The 24732-nt window shown below is 33.0% G+C and overlaps 1 protein-coding gene across 2 annotated transcripts in view; it reads left to right on the forward strand.

The window, feature by feature from the left end:
- The first annotated feature begins 882 nt into the window (after positions 1-882).
- LOC148603831 (uncharacterized) overlaps positions 883-24732 on the forward strand; it is a 39248-nt gene continuing 15398 nt past the window's right edge. For both annotated transcript variants that reach the window (XM_088551368.1, XM_088551369.1), the window contains exons 1-5: positions 883-1010; positions 4288-4439; positions 5690-5822; positions 6798-6964; positions 21172-21293. In XM_088551368.1, the coding sequence (XP_088407494.1) occupies positions 960-1010; positions 4288-4439; positions 5690-5822; positions 6798-6964; positions 21172-21293 (625 nt within the window). In that variant the 5' untranslated portion in view covers positions 883-959. The remainder of the gene's footprint in view (positions 1011-4287; positions 4440-5689; positions 5823-6797; positions 6965-21171; positions 21294-24732) is intronic.

The raw sequence follows: 24732 nt of genomic DNA on the forward strand, positions 1-24732 counted from the left end.
TTACGGTGTATTCATCTGTACAATGAAAATTGATTTGCTCAGTGTTTCATAGTTTTCCTTCCCTCTTTCGTCTAACCTGGACCGGCGGTTGTTTCTAGGAAAGCAGAGGACGATTACCCTCCCGATCCACAATCTCAGTTTTTAATGGAGTCCGAGTTGCTCATTTACTTGAATTGTATTGTTATATTTATTTTATTTCCTTTGTTGTGTTTGTCTGTTTTCCATGTCTGGTATTTGTCCCTGGATTACATTCTTTTTATTTCATGGTAGCAAATCAGATGCATTGACAACACGTCACAAAATTTAAAATTAGTTTAATCTGAGTTTAATATTATGTTATTCTCCGTGACATGAACTTATAACAGTTATTGTGTTTTAAATACAACTTACCGTTTTGCACAAACAAATCACAAGTACTACAGTTGCCGATCGGTATAGGATACAGTAGTTAGTGCACGTGGAGTTACTATACATATCACATCGGTACGAGTTCGAGTCCTTTGGGGAAAAGACCAAAGATTTACTTTGTTGATGTGACAGTTTTGACAACGTTTATAATTTGTGTTATGTTGGTTCCAAAAGCTACACCTAATTTTTTTGTTTTTGTTTTTTGTTTTGTGTTTTTGTAACTTGTACTGATTGAAATCAGCTAATTCGACTTTTAAGTCTTAGATAATTAATAGTTAAACACTTCTTCTTATATAGTACTAAATTTAGATTGGCAACATCAAGATCACAAATGACCATTAGGTAAATTTCTATTTTGGAACATGTACTTTAGATATAGAAAAAATAAATGAAGAGTAATTTGATAAAATAACATTAATTATCTGTGACAATATCACACCAACCTTTATACCATATTAACTTAGATATCAGATACCCCAGTATATTGAATAGTATAAATCAAACAAATGGTGATACGATAAAATATTAACACTATTGGGATATGTTTAACAATGACTGGAGTTTATAAAACTGTTTTGATCATCTTATGTTTATGCATATGCGTGAGTATAAAAGAAATAGTTTAAAAACCTCACCAAAGGAGTATATCGACAAGTATGCATTAAATTGAATTATCTCTTCCCAACGAAAACATAATAGACAAATCCTTTTCAAACGTTTTGCCTAAAGATCTTAAGTCATAAGGTTTCACTTTTCTAACATATAACATAACGAGGATAGAAAAGGTGAATATGTCAACGAGACATCAACCCCATCGGGATGCAAAAGTCAGCTAAAGGCAACCCATTGGTCTTCTATGGGCGATGGGAAAACACTCACACTACCGGGTAGATTGCAGGTGTCCTAATCAAAATGTCATTAGACTCAGGAAGATTTAATATGGAAGAGAACAGATAAATATATTACCACGCAAGATCATCATTTAATTTCTACCTCGAAAGACTGTATAAATTACATTTGAAAAAAATAGTGAATTGAGTTCGTACTTTGAATCAATATTTACATTGGATTACCTATAATTTTTACTTTATGAAGGAAAAATTCAAGAAATGACGCTCCATATATCATTTGTGTTAGAACAGTATTAAGTCGTCTCGGTACAAAATCATAGTGTTTGGGGATATTGGTTTTTACTTTACATTTTAGTTCACCTTTGAATTATGATAACGAATCCAAAAACTCTTGTTGATTGATCTAGTTTATTTCACTGTTTTATCGTAGAGGGAATAAATGATTCTGCTGTTTTGGTTACAGAGGGTAATATTATATCTGAACCTTTTCTTATGGGATAGTCACTAGTACTTTGAATTGTTTGAGAAAGCAGATTACACAGAGACAAAAGTGCGATTTGGTTGTTAAGTGTATACACTTATTAGCTGTTTTCGTCTCTCCCGTCAAGATTGTTTCCCATCCCGTTTCGCGGCAGTTTAGAATTAGATCCATCTTGGTAAAAATAGATAATCCAGTTACAAGCTGCCTCAAGTTTCTTACTTACTCGAATAAAATTGACACCACAATTGTCCCGTATTTCACATACATATTCTAAGATTTTCCGCACGTAAACTCAGACTCTACTCAAAACTGGGAGCATGGACCAGGTGCACCGGTAGGGTACGCGTGAGTATTCCATTTGCCAGTTTGACTAGATGTTAGACCTAAGTGTTTATGAGAGGCAACAAATGGCATTGCTTGGTTCTTGAAGTTGATGTTACTAGTAGGTTAAGTCATGTTTGAAATCATTACGACTTCCGTCTTATCCGGATTAAACGTCGTCAACCACATTTTAGAAGTCGTCTAGTTCACCAAGATCATGATCTCTGATGGATTCAATGCGTACAAGATCGATTCTAGAAACTCCAGTTTTGTCAATGAAATTGGCTTTTCTGATATATCGATAAAAGAAGTGATAAATAACAGAGGACCTAGTACAGTGCGGGGGATGAAGTGGGGCATTGTAATTTTATTAAAACTCTTTGTTCCTTTTTTCAAGATATGTTGATATTTTAAAAGATCACCAGTTATGTCGTATGATTTCGATGTATGCAGTAAACCTTTATGCTACACTCTATCAAACATATTGGAGAAGTCACAAAGAGCTTGTTTGCTTTTTTTCTAATCACGCTAGATCAGAGTTATAAAGCTCTATAAATATGTGCACAGTTGAATATCCAGGGAGGAACCCAGTTTGGTATTAGTACAAAATGTCATTCTTAAAAACGTTATTGTAGACATGTTTATGCATTATTCTGTCCATCACTTTGTCCACAAAGCTAATCAAAGAAATAAATCTGTATTTCGACGGTAAAGCAGTATCCCCTTTTTTCAAAAAGTCGGAGTCACTTTTGCGGTCTGTCGGCTTGAGCGAAACTTTCAATATTGTAAGTATTTATTACATATTTTGTATAGGGATTGAGATTTTTAGGGCTGATTTTTAGCATCTTATGGCTTATTATATCAGGACCGGATGCTCTATTCCTGTTTATAATTTTGATAACATCTTTTATTTCGGAACGTTCAATTTTTAAGGTAAATATTTCATTATTTGATTTTTGATCCATTTTGGTGACGAATTATTTGCCGCCTATATGTTTGATATAGAACGAAAGTATTCATTTAAAATGATGCACTTTTTATCGTCCTCGTTCACCGTATTCGACAGTGACTGAATATCTGAAACATTTGTTAGGGGGGAGGGAGCTATTTTAAGAACCTTTTCGGATTTTGAAAGCATCTTCATAATTTTCCAATAAAGGTTTTCTTTTCCTGTTTTCCTTATTTCACTATTGAACCAAGGTTTATCTTTATCTCTCATATTTTATCTATTTATGATCGAACACATTTTTTAAGTATTGAAAAAAGTGTCAATTTACACATACCATCAATCTCAAGGTCATTTCAAAAAATAAATGAAATTCCTCAGATTGATCACATCCCCTCGCTTTTATGCTGGCCATTGTAAAAAAATAAATCATACAATTAAACACCCCTCAACATTAGTTCAAAAAGGTCTGATTACCTTTTTACATGAAAATAAAAAAAACCGTGAATAAATGTACAAACTAAGGACTACTAGCAGTTAGCTAACATGACAGCTCCAGGCCAGTTTAAACCTACAAAAATGCATTCTATCCATATAGGGTTAAGAACCACGATACAATATAAGTCATACAATAAGGACACCACCCATGTCATGCCAAAAAACGTTATGACCCTATGAATATAAATAAGCTAATTCCAAATAGTAACAGATTCATGTGTTGTTCCATATTCAGTAATATTCTGGAAAATGAAAACTTCCGTCGTTATTCAGTAGAAAAGAGAGTCGCATGAAGATATTCTGACTTTGCAATCCATATTGGATTGGTACAATGTACATAAGGCGTAAGAATAAAAAATAAAGCTACGACACAAAATCTAATGGTTCTTCTGAAATTAAGCAAAGATTTTGGAACAAAATGTGTACTAATTCATAGATTTTTGGTTTAACACGATCTGCCACAAAAGCAGAATTAAAGTTTTGCTTAGGAAATATTATAGCTGTCTAAGAATAACAAAAGAGAACAGGTGAGCTAAACTTTCTTGAAAAAAAAACTCATAAAGGCATGGCACGGATATGGTAAAATTTAGCTATAAATTAATTGTGTACGTGTGTGTTTGATTATGTATGTGTGTTAGTTTTTGTGGTGTTTTGTTTGTGATTTGTTATGTTTTCCTTTTGGTTAAATTGTGGCTTCGCAAGCTTACATGTCTTAAAAGGTTCGACATGATTTATTTAATTATATTCATTCTCATGACAATATAATTTCATACGTTTTTTAGAAGACAATATGGGGATATACCATCCTCGATATTCATTTGGATCATCTTACCACAGATAACAAGTTGAAGAATGGCCAATGCTGTCAAGGTGCTACTGCTAAACGTGGTGTATGTTCTACACCTTGTAATATTGTAATAAAAATATGCTATGGGTAGGTACTTCCGTCAACAGGTTTCAAGTCACGTTCTTTAAGATGATAGTAAATGTATGTTATGCTAATACGTTTATAAGTTAATAGCAGTTTAATTAAGAAAAAAATCACATAGACTTTAGTTAAGCATTTGATAAAGTTAAAAGGGCTGGCGATTTCAGTGGAAAATTCAAACCAGCAAGACAGTGCGATTGCTATAAGAGTAATCAAGGGAACCAAAGTTATAGTGGTAATCAAAAGAATGTAATCCAGGGACAAAGACCAGACATGGAAAACAGACAAACACAACAAAGAACATAACGTGACTAAAAACTTACATACAATGTAACAAAAGCAAATGAGCAACTCGGACTACACTACCTTAACACGGACTTAACATCGGCGTATAAAAGTTGACAAATTCTTGCCTTCAGCATCTCATAGTCAACCAAATGATGAATTTGTGTCGCTTCCATTTCTTTCGATTTATCTTACACTTGCATTGTTGGATTTCCCACATTAAAATTTCATTGACAAATGTTCAATGAACGTTTCTGTTATGCTGAAGCCATTGTCTACTTAAATCAATACAAGATCTTAATTTCACCTTTTTTGTACATTGAAATTACCCGTGATGATATTTTATAAACCACACCAATTATCATCCGACAGACATTTTTACTCATGGTTATGACATAGACACGTATCAGATGTACCCGTTTGTTGTTGTGACAGAATTAGTGTTTCAAAATTTTTAAACAATTTTATTTTGTTTACACATCATATTATTGAACTTCGAAGTAGTGGAGCAGCATCCTAAATGTCAATTTGATTGGTTATCCTACGCCAACAAAGTTAAGGTGCTGAAAAGAAAAGAAAATCGTCCTTTATCTAAAATTTAAATTATTAAAAAGATAGGGTTTTTCTCAACAAAATACACTCTGAATGTTTTCTTTGAATAAAACGAGAAAAATGTCCAACAAAATTTTATAATTTCTCAGCCTCTTACTATACATGCTGTATTTTGCGACAGTATCCTTAATTTTATGTATTTTAGATCATACGGTTAAGTCAAAATTCAGACGTCAGAATATCATAATAGGAAAAACAGGCATCAATTAGGGATTATACAGCGCATGTTCTTGGGGGATCAGAGAAAATCTTTTTTCAATTAATGATGGCATTTATATTACCGAATTCGGAGTTCATCCAGCTTATGAATCGGAGGTATTTACAGTTGCTATCATGTTTTTTTTTCTGATATAATTCAGGAATTTTGGACATGTGTGTTCATTTGGATCATCGTCTTTCACTCTACAGCAAAGTCTAAGTAGAAAAATTGCCTTTGGGCAACATCTTGGAAACACAACGAACCCAATACAGATCAATGTCACAAAACGCAGTGTATGTATTTAACACAATAAGTACGAAACCTACTTAATTACATCTTGTATTCAATTAGCGAGTTTTGATTAGTATAACAGACAATGTACATATAACGTATGTTTCGTCCATACCAAATGCAAAATCTATGTTATATGAAACAAGGGGCTATAGTAAAGAGTTATCAAAGGAACCAATGTTTAGCGGAAATTACAGGAATGTAATCCAGGGATAAATACTCTACATGGAAAACAGACACTTACAACAAAGAACATAAAATACCAAAATAATACAAAAAAAGTATCATATGCAAAAATCGTACCCCACTAAAAATGGGAGCATGAAAAGGTGCACCGGTAGGGTAAGCGTCCTCTGCTTTTTCAGAAACACTCGCCGAGTTGCTCATAAAAAATCAATTCCAGGGTAGACGAAAAGGAAAGGAAAACTATGACACGTAGGACAAATTATTGTTCATGGTGCAGATGGATACACTGTAACGATCAACGAATTCATGATTACGACCACACAAATTCGGATGTGATGACTTCAATCTTGTAGCAACATAACCCTGTTCCAGTAAACATGATACTAAAAAAGTCTATAGATTGTTGTGTTTTATATGTATTATCGCCTTAACATTGAACTCTTAACAACTAAGTATTATTAATTCGGTGTGAGTGTGAGATATAAGTTTTTTTCTTCCTTTGGATATCAGGCAACCTTTCTGTTACGGCTATCTAACGTACATTGTAGGCGTGTAAATAACATAGATTCCTAATTTTGTCTTAACCAATTTTGACTGCATATAATTATTTTAGTTCTGCCGCAAATGATTAAGACATAAATTTGATTTCATAAGTTAGTATTCCGTCTCTGATACATAATAAAATACTATCTGTGTTTTAAGCTTAAATACTGTAAATATAATTACTATGTATTTCCACAGTTTCAGACGTTTTATATTTTCAAACATTGTAATATCTGTAACATTTATAGGGATTCTACAGTGGATATGTTTATGCATATGACTTATACAGAAATAAAATGAATCTCATATATGACAAATCAGTTGGAATGAGCAGTTCCGGGACTAGTTCACAGACGTATGAAACAGCATCTTGGGGAAAAGCACAAGTGAATTCACTGAATCCTTTGCATTTCAGGTAAAGTTTATTTAATAAACAGTGAACTGTTGAATATAATGTATTTACCAAAGCGTTTCCCCCTTCCATAGGGTGATAACTCTTTTTAAAATAAAATTATTCAGTGAAATAAATATAAATTTGATAAATGAAATTGACAATTTCTTCAGTTGATGATCTAATAATTCACATTTCTGATAAAAAAAGTGAAAAAAAATGAGTATCTACCTTTTAATGACTATGTCCACAAGAACCTTTAAGTTATGTGATCTTCCGCTTAACATACCGGTTTGTATTTTTCATCTGCCGTGAATTCCTACTTAAATTATCAATTAAACAGCCTGAAAAAACGACGGAACAATTTATATTTTAATTTGCACGGAGGATGAATTGTCATCTTCGAAACAGAACAGGAACATTTTGAAATGTTCCCCATAAATATTGGATTGTTGTCAAGGGAAAATAATAGTTTTTATTTACCGGCAGCGGAAATGTTTTTTTTTATTTCTTCTTTTTTTAAGTTTTTTAATATTTTTTTAATGTATGTCTGTTTTCCATATCTGGTCTTTGTCCCTGGGTTACATAATTTAGATTACCGCCATAACCTTGTTTCTATTGATTATTCTTAATAAACTAATTTGCGTGGTACTTTCATTCAGAAATCGAAAAATCACCATGGCCGTCTTTTATAAACAACTATTAACAGTTTGGTGGTACTGGGTGATTTAACTTTTGTAGTTCCTCACAAAAGTATTAAAAGCCGTTTTTTTCCTTATATTTTGTTTTTCAGTCTGGCACTTTCCTTTAATTTTGAAGTGAAAATTTGGGCTTAAGTGACTTGTCGTTTAACCTTATCAACTACAAATAGTAATTACAGTAAACGTGATAATTTTCGCGGTAGATATTTTTCGCGGATTTTGTCAAGTATTTGCGGGTATCAATTTTCGCGATTAAAAAAAATAGCATTATATCATGCTTAAATTCAAATTTGCGGGTACTGTTTTTCGCGATTTTCTTTTCACCAATGTCGTTTGAAGTATTCACTAATATAAAAAACCGTACAATTATGAGTAATTCAGTATTTTGTCATAAAGGGGATACATTCTATATTCATAATATTTCTAGCTGTCAAGCATTAAATTGAATGTATTTCAACTTATACAAATTAAAGTTTATGTCCCTTATATATTGGCTGGTAAAAAACATCCGACAACTGCTACGAGCTCGTTTTACAAATATTTACACACAGAAAAGTGTATTAATTTCCCTCTAAGGATTGGAATGGTTCATGAATAAAGTTTCAACTGTAATCTCTTAAATCTACCTCGCGTTCAATACTTGGAAAAAGCACTACATGAATGTAAATAGGGATGATTAACAACTTACTCTATCAAAACTGTATGGAATTGTGAAGTGTTTCATATTTTGTATGTAAGCTAGAAAATTAATCGATAATTATAAGAGCATTCCGTCATCTTCAAAAACAGAAACTTATTATCAGCCAAATTGTAGTACATGGCTACAATTAATTGTTTTTAAGTAACTTTATTATATATATTTATGCGTACTTTGTAAGTACGGGCATATTTATCTAAGTTTTAATTACCTAAGTACAAAGGCAAATGTTGCAAATATATGCATCTGTCGTCAATAATTGTCGCCACGGGGAATTGTAAAATATTTTGTAGCATGCACTACAGGAGTGCAAAAAGAACTTCAAAGAACTGAAAACATAGCCAACAAACTCAAACAAAAACTTCACTCACCACATTCTGTTGGTTTAAATCCACGCGGTATGAATTAACATACAAGTAGTATTATATGGAAACGTGTAATCCTTCCTATTGGACTTTTTGCGTGTGGAACGTGGAGACCACTTAAAAACCGAGATATCAATATTCTTGAAACAACACAGAGATACTTCACAAGATTCATACGCAGATTTTATAAAAGAAGCCCCTTCTATTCCTGGGCTAGAAATCTGGGACTTCGGTCATTAAATGGATATATAGACAAAATGAAATTGCTATTTTTGGCCGACTATGCCGTGCTAAATCTGACTGTTTTCACAAACTGTTATTTAACCTACACATAGGACAGGTTCTTATGGGCGACTGTGGTAAAAAAATCAATAACTCTTGATTTCATCAAATTTCTAGCCAAATATGACTTAACACTTTTTCTAGAAGAGTTTTTGACTGATTGCTATTTCTCGAACAAGCTACTCCGGAAGAAAATTATGAACCTAGATTTGGAAACTTATGAAGAAAATCAATGGCGATCCGCACTTATGAAACGACCAACCCTGGTGCGATATACGAAAATACACACAAATCTTACTGAACATAGACTATTACGACTGGCCGTTTTATATCCAAACAATAACAAAAACTGTTGATCCTTGTAAAACTAGGCTCTTTACCCGATTAAGGCAGCGAACTGTTCTTAAGAAATGAAATGTTTCATGGAATAGTCGACATTTTCCCGATCAGTAACTCCATCAGTTATTTCGAGCAAGATGATGACGAAATTATGATTTCGTTTTTGGGTGGAATGACGGACAGTATTAAAGCGTTATCAGCCAACTTATGGACTGAATTGATATGTCACACAGCTGACTATATGTATAAGATTCATGGCGAATTCGAATACCCCCGCTACTGTCTTATATTCGACCTCACTTAGATGTATTGAATATTTTATGATGATATGACTTTACTTTGGATTCAATTTATGTGTTTTCATGTGTAAATATGTTTTATCTGTTTGCTCCCTTAAATTAGTTTGAGTTGTATTTACTGATGTAACAGTAATATGCTCTTCACGTTAATGGAGGAATAATCAATCAATCATGGTCATGCTGTGACAACAAATGTAAACCAGACCCCCTAAGTTTTCATCAGACATACCTTGAAGAATCTCTACAACCGTGTTATAACGATCATAAATCAAAACAGCAGCATTTCTTAAAAAAATAAATAGCGTCCCGAGAAATTTGGATGAAAAAAAATATTAACAGTTTCTCCAGATGGATTGTAAAAACGAAAAGAAATAATACTGGGTTCTAGTCTAAAGCTGCTAAAGCAGAGGCTATACCTTGGTACACTATTCTACTGTAATATTTGTGCACACGTGTTTCCTACATTTAATTCCTTTCCAGGTTTTTGACAAAAATACCCTCGTACTCATTTCCTACTCATTCAGCTTCATATGTGTCTTTGATAAAGTTACCACCATTTGCTGTGTCATTCCTCTTATTTTCGTGAATGATCATTTCATTTTATAAAACAAAATGAACTACTTTATTACTACTATATCGAATACGATGCTTGTTATAATATGCATTGCTAGACCAAGATACAATCAATTTTCACTGTATTATTCCACTATTTATCCATTACATGTGCATGTTTTACAAAAATAAGGTATTTCTGAAAATAGATGGTGTTATCGTTTAAAATTTTCTTATACTTATAATCCAACATAAGTCTATATTGTTTTATATATTACTCTTCCATTGAGCTCCATTTAAAAACATTCCAAAGACATTAATATCTCTTCCTTTCTATTCTGAAATATAAGTTAAAAAAATACGCGCCCATTTGCATGCGTTTTCAAAATCTATCTGTTCAAGTTCAAGAACTACTTGATTAAGAGAAAATCATTCATTTCACTCAACTTTCATTAAAACTTGACAAATGTTTTATATAATTTGACAAAAAAAAACAGAGGTCTAAGAAATGACTTGATAACGTACATTGTATTTCATGTTTTTGACTATAGCATTGTATCAACTAAATTTATTAAGGTGAGAAAATAACCCATTACGTGAGTTCTATACTCGACTTTCAACCAGATTGCAGAGTGTTTAACTTACATAAATATTGAATCATATTAAAGTAGAATGATGTTACAACTCGGGTTCACCAAGAGTTATTTTACTTGGACTTTGTATTATTTATAGTTAATATGAATGATATCCCATTTACATTATGTCACACTGAGTCTGAATGATTTTGTTGATTTACAAGTGTTGTCATATCCCCTGTGAACTTAGACGAAAAGTATATGATTGGATACAGAGAACGATAGGAGTATTTAAGAAAAGATGTCCAAATGCATGCGTTTAAGATTAAGGAGAAACTTGTCAGGACGTCTTAAAAGTATTGTTAGGTCCATTAAACTTTATTAGATAATGTAGAATAGCGGTAAATGACATTCTTTTTCAAACATACTGAAAGAACGTCTTTGGACACGGAACTATGATGAATTTTGTGTATACATGTAGGTACCATCGATGACTAAAGTTGCAGGAAACAAGCCTTGACAAAATTGTCTGAGACAAATGACGGGCATGATTGGTAATGGCGTTATCTCTTGAACTATGTTGAAATCCTATTTTCAGCGGTATAAATGTATGTACTAGAAGCTTCGGACAGGTTTGACATTATGTCTGACTGAATCATTTGACAAATTAAAGGGTGTAGATAGTACTTTAATGTGAAGTCCAGTTATAAGTTGGATGAGATACAGACCAAGGTCAATATTAATACCTGTGTGTCAAGTACTTATGTAAGGTGTGATAAAGCGTCATTAATGTTATTAATCCCAATTAAGTTCTTTAGGTCAGCATCACTTTAAGTTTTGCAGTAGGGTTTCTTTGACCTTTGAAAGTAAATTCTTTAGGTCATTTCTGACTAATTTTGATCAGGTCTACAGTTTCAGAAGTAAATGTATCATCAGCAAGGTGAACTGGATAACATATTGCTGGTATAATCAAATTGTGTAAAACAAAACAGAAGTGCATAACATTTGTAAAATGAATCTTCTTTTTTCCTTTGATCTTTTCATGGAATAACATAGAGACGACAAGCATGTACCAAAATGTATGCTCTAAATTGAAGCAACCAAATAATATTGCATGAAAGGTCACATGGCCCTATATAATGCAATGAGGAAACAGCCATGAAATAACCAAAACACTAAAACCAATTTTGCATGGGTAAGCTCCGCCTCTTTGGGAAAAGATTACGCCTACAAAAAAGCACACATACAAATGTCAATTTTATTAGGTTTCATATAATAAAATACAAATCTTTAAATCTCTGCAGGTTTTCTTTGCCAGACAGAGAACAAAAAATATAATGTCTACTCATTAATTTAAAGATAGAACCGAAAAAATACACAAAATATGGAAAAATAAATAGATTTTTTTTTTACATTTGGGCCAAAAAATGGGGTCCATGCCCCGAAAAGTTGTGTTTAAAAGCCTTCAAAAAGACAATTAGCGTAAATCAGTCTAATTCAATTAAAAAATACACACCTGAGAGAGAACCAAATCATCGCTTTCTACATTTTCAATGTCAAGCCAATCTGGTAGAGAGAATGCGTCTGCCATACTGCCTACTGTGCGGGTTATTAGATTTTCCCGCCAAACGTTATTTTTTTCTGCACGGACTGTCATGGGCGTGTCATGTTACAAATCATTTATAGCAACGCCTTCCTCGTTAGCCAAATAAACTTCTCACGCTGCGCGTTCAAAAGTTCATTTGTCTAACTCGGAATACTATGCTATAAATATAACTTAACGAAACATTTATCATTTTTGATTATACTATTTACAAACTAGTCATGTACATGTATAATGGCTACCTCCTTTTGACTAAAGTGGTAGTGTGATAGTTATTGGTGACGTGGCTGATTGTGGTCCGGGTAATTGTGATATAGACAGAATACTCTGGTTATTTTGAATTAATTTTTGGCCCTTGATTGGAATGTGCGTAATACTTACTATGTGTGTACGACAATTTTCTCATATAACACCATGTTCCTGCACATCAACCATAAAATACTTGCAAATATGCTTTCTAGAGACTTCTTGTTGTTCCTTCTCAGACAAACGCCGCCGTTCTGAAGGCTTTGTTCTCTTTTCACAGATAATACAAGAGAAGCTCTCTTTGCTGCTGCATGTGGCATTTAACTTTCTACATTTACAAGTTTTGTTTATGCATGCTTTCTTACACTTGCATCTTTTAGATGCAAGTGAAAAACTTGCCAGTATAGCTGTATGAATTGACTTCTCCAATATTTTGTACTTCGAATTTCTCACTCGTATTTATCTGTTCGAGACTATTAAGTTGATTTAATTGGAGACCAATAGTATTCACAAATATTGGACATTATAAAATATGGAAGCATGTTTAAAACAGTGTACTTTGAAAAACCGGTCGGACCGTTCATGTATAATCCGACCTGTTAGTTATTTCTAGAAAATACGCATACAGTCTGGAACAGTCATATAACTATATTTAAAGTATATTCTTACTTGTATAGTGTAACAGTGAGTTTTACGTTTTACCGGTAAATTAAGAAAAGAATTTAAAGTAAAACCATTCAATTGTATTTGAGGTAATGCTTATTTTATTTTTTTTTGTAGAGGGGGGGGGGGGGCTAAAATATTGTTCGCAATGAGAAAGCTACGTATGGCACACAAAAAGAGAAAAATTACAAAAAACAAAAAAAATTATCCACTTTTTACGTCTTGTTTTCATGAGAAACTAACGTTTCGAATTTTCCCTTTTATTTATATTTTTAATTTTTTTCAAATAATGTACATGAATTGTACCATCTTTTTAAATGGATTCTACTTCTAAACCATTATGTAATCGTAATTTGTATGCTAGACATAAATGTAGATCATAAAATACATGTATAGTAAATTGATATCCGTTCTGTTTTTACTTGCATGTTCATTCTTGGTTCATTAAAACTTGTTCTGAATGCGCTTTACTCGTTGCATATTCGTTTTTGCTCATTCAGAATGTTAATTCTTCCTCTGATAGGTAATTATTTTTTTTTTATTTTTGCAATTAGTTCGCTTATTACCTGTCTTAGTTTTGACTTTGCCGTGAACTATGATTTGTCATGCGATGGTCGATATTGTCTACATAATTCATACATAGTGGGGAATTGTAACGGACCATTTTTTAGACAAGTTTACGGATTACGGATTTTTTAAAATTTTTTTCTAAGATAAAGAGGAGGGCACGGACGTTACATGCAACTTAAACCATTGTTGTGACGTCAACCTATTGTTTTAACAATGGATCTTTTTTAAGGAATCAACGGTGGACAAACAATAAACAAAACTTTCCAAACAAAAAAACTCAGTTAGTAGTTTTTAGAAAGTGTAAGTTGCTGTTCGATTTATCAGTACGCCACTAATTACCAATAGTCCAAAAATAACTAACGAAAAGGTTTTTTTCATTTTATTATCATTGACTTCTGAATGTGTATCCGCGAATGTAAGTCGGGTTTCCGACAGTCCTTTCGCCAGTTTATCACAAACCGGTGTTTAACTGTACACTTCGCTTGCTTCGTAGTTATTACTTGCGATTTCAAGATCAATAGTTCATTAAACCGTACATGGTACATGTATGTGCGTTGCATCTGCTGGTCGGAAGGAAACCGTTTAGATGTGATTTTTTGTTACTTGAGCGTCTATTGCATGTGCCCCAATCATTTTCTACCGACCAGCGTGCTGGACTGAATTTCAAAAAAAATAATAACCGAATACAATTTGTCATTTTTTGGTTCAATCATAAAAGAGGGTGAACTTAAATTAATGACTTTTTCGAGGGGACAGTAGTTTTTTTTTTAATTACGAAATACAAAACTGCTATGAAAATCATAATTGCATCAGCTATCTGTCATCCGTTTTCGGTTTTTAAAACCCAAATGCTAACGCAAAAAAGGGGGGAAGTTTCCTTTTATCAAGACAACTTTAAGACTTTGTGTATACTATTTCCATAAAACCTCTCAATCCCTGTTAACGGACGAACAACTGGCCGACCACACTTATACCGTAATACTATAATACTTTCATATTTTGGGAATAATACACTCTTCCGCAAATAAATACACAACGAAAATAATAATTTGAAATAAACATAGGATGAGGAATAAGTCTTTGAGAAAGTCGGGCAAAATGGGAGACGTTTTGAAACAAGAAATTCAAAAACTCGAGGATCTATCAATAAAGTTTCATCAAAGAATTCTTATCTATTTGAAAGGAACATTTTGATCGCTGCATTACAGTAACTACGTAATTATTACTTTTTCAATAGAACATTAGAAAATTGAGGTTTTTGAGAGCTTTTCGTGACCTTGAAATGTTCATTTGTAGTGCATTTTAATGACATTTCAATTCATTTTATCAAGATAAAATAAAAAATGGCGTCTTTCTTTTTGATTCAAATGGTACAAATTATCACATTAGTGTCTACATGATGAATTCTTGCATAACATGTTTCACACACACACACACACTGATCCCTATACAGAGACTGATAATAACATATAGCCATACATCTATGATGTAACATAATTTACCAAAAATTATTTAGATGAACATTTTGCCAAAGTATTGCATGAGAAATGGCAAGCACTCGCCTGTTTTCACATGCCCTGCTACTATACAAACCCTTTGTAGTGTGTCACATTTGTAAATAGAAACTACACTTCAAAAAGAGTACATGCACTTTATTTTGTATGATATGATAGCTACTTTTAAAGACCACATATGTATAAAAGATTTGTTTTTTTTTTCAAAATAAGAAAAGAAATGGAGACAACCCATTTAGCTTTTTCATCGGAAAACAATATTATGATAAAAATTCCGACCGGAGACTGGGAAAAAATCGAATTGACCATCAGGCTTTTAAGTCAGGCCATTTCATCGGAACTCCGTATCTTCAACTGTTCACATATCGACCTCTTGCTATGAATCAAAGTTGCTGTAGGTCATGATTCCACTCGAAACGTCTTTAAACGAATGAATACAGTAATGTTAAAAATACCTTATATACACCGAAGCGAATATAACTCATTTGAGTTACACAAAAGACCTAATTGGATGTCAAAATAGATTAATATGGGGACGTCAAAACAATAGTTTAAGTAACAGAAACACCGTTGATTCGTAAAAATGAATTACTCGCCCTTCGGGCTCGTAGTTTCTTTTGTTTCACGAATCAACGGCATTTCATTGTTTCTCTATTACATAATATACAACATGTGCATCTCGCCCCAAAACTTACTATGCAGTACAAAAGATGCACTTTCCGAAAGATAGCCATCACTTACTATTTTTAAATTCAGTATTTGCCAGTTGAATTTGCGATATTGTCAACAAGAAAGAGCCGCTTTTGAAAGAATAATTGAACGCATGAAAGGAAACACGCATGGTGGGGCGAGTCTCCAATTTAACTGTTGATTTTCGAAGGGTTTTTGTGATCTAGATTCAATTACTTCTTATCAGAAAGATTGGATTGCAGAAAGTTATTTTTCAGCAAATGAATGAAACGATTATGCATTATCCCGTTCTAACTCTTTTATAAACAGTTATATACAACGTTGAGCTTAAGTTCACACCCATTCATTTTCGTGTGATGTACCGGTAAATTACGACCGGCCGCGGACGTTTAAAAAATTCCCTAATAGTTCATTCGGACCAGTATACTATTCCGCTCGGTGTCAAAAGAAATGTAGGAAATTTATGTAATTAAAAATAAATCTTCTTCCAGTGTTAGCCAAACAGGAGTGGAAATACCTCGGGGAAATTGATACACATTTGGTCTTATACGGGGTCGTTTTGCTGTTTTTTTACTTTAATATACATATTAATATGAATATACGGTACACCTGTCAAGATTACTGTGTATTCAACTTGTAGAAAATTGTCTTTGGTCTACGCTTCTTGTGTTCAGTTGCAGAAATGATTTAATGCTTTATTTAATAAGCTTTTTAAGAGCAAACAAGTGATGTTAAAGGGTCAGTCCACAATGAAAGCGAAATTCTGAACATGTACATCCAGGACCGGGGTTAGTGCACACAGTAGTGGAGCGTAAATTTATGTCATAACGAGTTCTTAGTCCCACCATTTCACTATTACCTGATGTCAAAATTTATCGGTGTCTTTATCCCATGCATTTGCAATTGTTCACACAGTTTAACATAATGGTACATTTTGAGCAAAATCTTAGTAGTTGTTATGGTCATCCTTCTTTTATTGTCAGCTAGTATCCAGTGTAAACAGATAGGGCTCGCTAATATTCCGGTAAATGGTTGTATTATCAACTGGCTTCATTGTATTTATGGTGAAAAGGTAACATTATCCTGTTTGTGCATGGGGAGTTTAAAAACAGCATCATGGTATACAATCATGTGAATGAAATTGAGAACCAACATAAGCTAGCTACGGGGCGCCGAATGGGACTTGATCTTTGGGTAATCAAAATCAATTTTGTGTCGCAAAAGTCAATTTTGTATGCAAATTAGTTCACAGATTTCTTTGGATATGCAAATGAAATGTGCAGCATCATGTATACGTGTGTTACAAACTTAAAGCATTCACTGCAATGCAGTGGATAAGGTACGAATGTGCACGGTTATAATAAAGCACAGGAGTGAAAGAAATATCGGATATAGTTATCGTACAACCCGCTGTACCACTTAATTTTGAATTTAAAGGTAGATCATTTGAACATTTGTAAACAAAAGGGAAACGAAAGTAGGACACGTACTATGTAGGTTTTTCATCTCGCCCGACCTGTTCCACTCAACCGAATTCCTTGTGTCATACATCAATAGAATCGGAATGAAATAAGGAATCTATCTGTATCTGGCAAAAAATCGTCATGGATTGTAGAACGAAATAAGCTTTCGTGGACTTTGACAGATTACATGTATCAAATTACACCGAACAACATATTTTTAATATGAATTTCTTGGCTAATCTGACGATTCATTTCTTTTCCCAGAAAAATTTGGGACAAATACATTAATACAAATTATCTCGTCAAATTTTAACAAAGTTTGTTGCGATTAACAGGTAGGGCAAAATCATTTTATAGTTGAGTTGAAAATGTAAGGAAATGATCACGTGATTCACCAGAGAAAAATCCCAATAAATCGAAAATAGAAAAATTGTGTATTTTAAAACATGTTTTATCAAACAAATCACATTTAAAACGTATGATAGCAATTTAAGTCATTTTAAAAGTTTTACAGTAGAATGCAACTTAAAAGATTTTTTTTCACTTAAAACGCCCTTACAAAACCGTCCTGTGTTGCTCGAAGTAATCCGAAACCTGCGTCTGTGAGACCCGCGGTTACTATATTCAATGAGAAACCATCTTACAAAATCGTGATGAGAGAATTCATTTGCATGTCCATATGATTCTGTAAACTAATTTGCATAAAAAAAATGAATTTTGTGACACAAAATTGAAAATTTGCAGTATATTATGAATTTCTTTACTCTGAATTCATTTTTGTTGAACAAAATTCACTTTTTTCTGTACAAAATTTAATTTTGAATACAAAACCACAAGAGTCCCATTCGGTGCCCCGTACAAGCTTCCGAATCGATGTCTTAATACATATCGAATCTTAGGTTTTTTTTTTCAATATAGTTATGGTCAAAACATGGCACCCGAAAATGACGTAATCAGCTTATACCAAACGATACCAAATAATTCTACACAAAGACATTTTCAACCATGACAATTCACTGTTCCTTACCAAAGCCGGACATTTCGGCCCATAAATATTTCAGAGCATGACCTTTCGCGGGAGAGTAAGGACACTTCGTCACCGTATATCATAAAAAAAATTTACCATTTTGGAAGTTACTAATAACAGAGCTGACAAAAATAGTTAAAAGACTTAGGTGTTTCTCTGGGAGCGTTTTGGGTTTCACCATCCACCTATTTCAAGGAGCCCAATATGTACACTGCAGAGCCAATAACTTGAATTCGGAAATAATTGTTGATAAGAAATATTATGAACACCGTACTGGCTATTGGTTTGAATTTGTTTACTCTGTGATACCAATCCTGCTATTCAAATATAACATAGAATAAAATGAGGAAACGGAAAAGCAAAACAAAAATAAATAAATAAAAATAAATAAATAAAATTGATAAATAAAAATAAATAAATAAAAATAAATAAATAAATAAAACCTCGTTTATGCAACTCGTTGGGGTAGTCGTTCACATGATTACATTCCTAATCGCACTTAAAGTTAAGATTTTATACCCTAGAGAATTCAAAAACAAGGAGGCTCAAATGATTGCAATAGCAGCACTGAAAAAAAAGCCCTTGGCGAGGTATCAAAGATTCTCTTAAAGAGAATCCTACTATGCCCAGAGAACCTGATATAGAGTCAATGTTTAAACACTAAGAACTGGATACGACCAATGTTCTTACTGTTACTCATATGTGTCTGACGAAGAACATGTCCAGTATAATTATCTTACTTCATCAAAGCTGAAAAGTATTACTCAGCAAGTAATCAACACTATCTTTGATGCCTACAAAATTGATCTTCTTGGCAAAGTCGGGCTATTTTTGGAAGAAGTTCACAGATGGATTGTAAATGGCAATGAACTTAAAGCGTCTACACTCGCGGAAACTATGTCGATTACCAACAGCGAGCTTCATCCGAATATGTACGATTGTCTGCAGATGCAGCGAATATCGATGACCACGGCAACAGCTCAAAGAAATTTCAGCGTTATGACAAGGGTTAAAACACATATCAGATCAATAATGTTGGCCTGGGACTCTATATCCTGTCTGTTTTAATATGCATTCAAACATTGATGTTGACAAAGGTTTTTGACTCATTTTTGCTGTGGAGAAGGAACGTCGTCTAGGGGTCATTTTCTTGGACTAGTGCTCTTGAAAATGAACTGAATCTTCATTATTTTTTATTTTAAATAAACAATTTTCAAAGTCACACCTGAAATTAAAACAATTTCACATCATGTGTGCGTCAAGGTTCGGTACTTGGACCTCTCTTATTTGTGTTTTTTTTAATAACTAAGCTATTGCTGACTGATAATCATATAAGAATAAGATGTATATATAGTAGTGGAAATATGCATGTTGGACGAGGTAAGATCAAGTTCAATATGAAATGAATTCGTAAGAAATACATTGTATCTTTACAATTACATAAGAGTTCTTTATTATCGTTTAGTGAAAAGCCTGATTAAACGAACGTGCAATATATCTTTGTAATTCATCATTTTCGGTTAAGAACCGTCATATTCCGACAATGAATCCGATTATATTGTATTGTTGTCAATTATCAAAACAAAATAGCGAAGGCCGGTCATTCCAAAATGCATTTCATATATTATTAACAAATGCCACATAGATATTGAATTAATAAGAACAATGTCGATTAACATTAATTTCTGAATAAAAAAATCATTTGGAAGTGAAATATATATTGAACTAGTTCAAAAAGTGTGATCGACATTAGAAATTGTTTAATATTAAATAAATATTTTAACTAAATGCATAGTCTCAATAAAAACACAAGAGTATTGTTACTGAATAAGGTTATTGCATTTATGGAGGTGAATATTTCAGAGTATAATACTATAATATTGCATTCGTAAGGTCTTACAATGTAATATTTGCACGGGACAATTCTCACTAGTATTTATTCAATTATCGTATAATATATATTATGTATTTATTTATTTTATCTACATGAGAAGTTAAAAAAAAATAAAATATTGTACCTATATTTATATAAGTTTATATATTATACTATAAGTTTTTATTTTCTAAAGTAGGTAAAGTGTAACATTTTAATTTATTACGTAAAAGGCCTTGGATGTTCAATTTAACTGACCAACCGTTTTTTTATATTATTATTGACTGGTGCATTTGTGCCAAACTCAGATGTTTCCTCCAATTCCCGAGATTTAACCTTGACTATTGTCAATTAAAATCAGACACAGCTTGATCAGACGTCAATCAACAATATTGGTCGCACAAATTCGCTTCTGAATTATGATATAATCATTATATTTCAGTGTAATAGAATCATGGTTTGATTTCCGGTTCGAGTAACAGTTAAAATAGTTTGATTTGTTAAAATATATCATAGCATATCTCATGAAGTTTACACTTGTACAATGACTAGCTCTCGCAAAGTGTCAAATTGTATACGCTAACGTGTACAATATAGTTACTGCTCTGACAATTTCAATTATATATATATATCAATTTCAATTTCTAATCAGAGGAAAAAATTAGAATAACTTTACCACTACTTTAAATAGAGGTGTGAACATTGTTTTGGTCACAACACAACTTTTCACTTTTACATTTAATACCCGTAATGCCATGACAACATATTACAGTTTGACGTTCAACTACAAGTTTTATTGTCCTCCTACTGCATATGGAAGAAATTGTACACCTTGTGACTCTAACCATCTTCAATCTTCTGATCATAAATGTAAAAGAAGACAATGTAAACCAGGTAGGTAGACGTATCTCCAAATGTCTAGGCAACACTTGTCACTCTCACTTATTCAGGTTTGTTCTCGTTTCCACTTCCTTCACATCTGTTCACACATTAATAGGATCGAAGACATGGCTATTCTTTTTGTCATTTGCTTCTATATTAACATTTAACTAATGCTTTTTTCCATACATTATTCCAGACTTTTCCTGATGCAATACAATACAATACACCTCTACAGAAACAAAACCTATTCCTTGGCCGTGAGGTCTTCAATTTTGAAACGAATGAAAGTTTTAAGTAGGTCAATGAGTGCCAAAGCTACATCGGTTTTCAAAGACCCTGATGTAGCAAAAACATTGTCTAATATACATGACAAATACCAGCAGACAAAGCCCCAAACAACATTGTTTTTGTCTGCAAAACCTTTTACATCAAACATTTATTATAAGAGGTAGACGTGGAAAATAATAGCAGTGGTAAGACCTATACTGCTACCACACTCTGCAAAGAAGAGATTGTGGAAAACCATAAATCTGTGCTATCCTCTTTTGGTCTCTCTACCAAGGACGATGATTTTGATTTACCGTCTATGTACTGGATTCCTAAACTCCACGAGAATCCATACAAACAACGTTTCATAGCTGGATCTGCAAAATGTACCACCAAACCTCATTCAAAACTTTTAACTTCTATACTCACAACTGTCAAAGAGGGTCTACAGTCCTACCACAATATGTGTCACTCACGCAGTGGTATTTATTCAATGTGGATCCTGAAAAATTCGAAAGATCTTTTGGAGACAATCAGTTCAAGACTATTATCTGAATATAATAGCATTAAAACCTATGATTTTTCAAGACTGTATACTTCTATTCAACATACTCAGTTAAAATCCCGACTTAAAAACATTATACATCGTTGTTTTTCCAAACAAGATGGTACACCTAGATACAAATATATAGTTCTTGGTAGAGATTGCTGATACTTTGTAAGAAATAATTTCAAATCATCTTCAAAATCTACAGAGGAAGATGTTTACAAAATGCTGGAATTGTTAACCGATAACATATTTTTCCAGTCTGGTGGACGTGTTTTTCAACAAACGGTCGGCATTCCAATGGGAACAAATTGTATCCCTTTACTTGCTAACCTTTTCCTTCACTCTTATGAGACTGACTGTATAGCTGATCTGATCCGAAAGAAAGAATATCGTTTACCTAGATCCTTTAATCTCAGTTTCCGCTATACAAATGACGTATTATCTTTAAACAATCCTAATTTCGTGGATTTGATACATCGCATCTACCCCAAAGAACTTGAGATAAAGGATACTACAGACACTGTGAAGTCAGCCTTATATCTTGACCTACACTTAGAAATCGATGGTAAAAGAAAACTATTGACTAAACTTTACGACAAACGTGATGACTTTTCATTCAAAATTGTCAACTTTCCTTTCATCTGTGGTAACATCCCTTCAGCACCTGCGTATGGCGTGTTCATATCACAACTCATACGTTATGCCAGAGCTTGCCGAAACTACGCAGACTTTTTGTATCGCGCCAGAACTCAAACAAATGGGCTTCTGGAACAGGGTTATGTTGCTACAAGATTGATGTCATCACTACAGATGTTTTATGGTCGTCATCATGAACTCGTGGATCGTTATGGTATATCCATCTGCACTGATTTATTCAACGAGTCATAGTGTTCCTTGACTTTTTATGAGCAACTCGGCGGGTGTTTTTAGAAAAGCAGAGGACTCTTAACCTACCGTTGCTCCCAGTTTTTAGTGGAGTCATAGTTGCTCATTTGCTTTTGTTACTTTGTATGTATGATTTTAGTTACTATATGTTCTTTGTTGTGCGAGTCTCTTTTCCATGTCTGGTCTTTGTACCTGGATTACATTCTTTTGATTACCGCTATAACCTTGGTTCCCTTGATTATTTTTGAACAAGTAGCAGTTTGATTAGTACTAAATTATGCTAGCGACAAATACAAACAAGGTACATGGCAGTACAGAAGGTGACAGTTTTTCACGGTCAACTGATGGCGATGGATTAATTATTACTGTCAACGTACTTCTAAAAACGGCGGAGCATTTATCTGTTGTTTTATGATATTTCAGTTTGAAGAAGAAGAAGACATATTACAATACATACATGCATATGAAAGTAAACAAGTCAAACGGCTTGGTACCCATGCTTCCGTATTTCTTGAATAAGTCGGACTAGAAAACGAGGCATGTTTTAACTACGGTATTTCTAGGCACTATTTTTGAAAAAAAAACTGCGATTGTAATTGTTTAACTTTAATCAATTTGCCAAAAATTTAAAAAGTTGGAGCAGAAATACCAACCGAGATACAAACAAGAGTATACTCATATAAAATAAATCACCAGAAGAATTTAAAAGAAAATGTATGATGAACATATCAATACAACACAAAATAAAACTAAAAAATGCATGCATTCTTTTATGCTGCCCTGCATATACGTTCAACCAAGAAATAGTATTAAATACTAAACTCATCATTGTTAAATAACTGCATTTTAGTAGAAAAAAAAAGTATAACATTTATTTGATGTTATCTATATTTACCTGTCAAAATACTTAAAATTCTAAAAAGTAAAAAGTACTGAACGATGGAAGAAAAAATGTCACTAAAAAGTTACATGTAGGTAAGGTGAAATACACTTCAATACTTCAATAAACTGTTTATTCACACCAAATACTATCCAATAATTATCCATTTCCTGTTACTGCATTTTCTGTTCCTTACAAAGTACCGAATTCTCTACACAAATTCCATAAACGGAGGGAATCACACGAGACCAGAATTTGTGCACTTTATTACATTGTGTAACCGCATTTGCCTTCGTTTCGTCTTATTTAATGTAAACATATAATCTATGATATAAAAGATTTTTGGATGAATGGGAACGACATGTACATGTATCAGCCAATAATCTCAAGAAATATTTTTATTTTTGGTCGTACACTGGTACATAAATATTATATAATATGGTTTAATCGTTTATTTTTCTCATATATGTATCAGATGCGTGTATTCTCAAGACACACATTTCATATGAGATTCTTCATTTAGAATGGAATAATATTAATGCATAAACGTTCAGGGGCAGAATTAACAAATTAGAATGTTCCCCATTGCTCTTTCCCTTTCCACCATATCACTTTTTGCTTTAAAGATCAAAAATACACTTTAAAAGCCATAACCGAATGAGAAAGCGGCAAACTAATTTTCTGTGAAAAATATTGATTATAGCACCTGCACTTTACAAAAAAGTGCACCAAGACGTTGCGTATGTTGTTGGTGTCACATTCGATTGAACCGGGGCTGGTTACGAAAACCGAAATATTGCTATTAGAATGTGGAGTTATTAAAGGCAATACAGAAATTAAAATGATCAAAAATGGTTGTTGTGTTAGGA

The sequence above is a fragment of the Perna viridis genome, chromosome 11, assembly GCF_037379345.1.
Source record: "Perna viridis isolate PV_CMFRI_1.1 ecotype Kerala chromosome 11, ASM3737934v1, whole genome shotgun sequence".
NCBI classification, from domain to species: domain Eukaryota; kingdom Metazoa; phylum Mollusca; class Bivalvia; order Mytilida; family Mytilidae; genus Perna; species Perna viridis.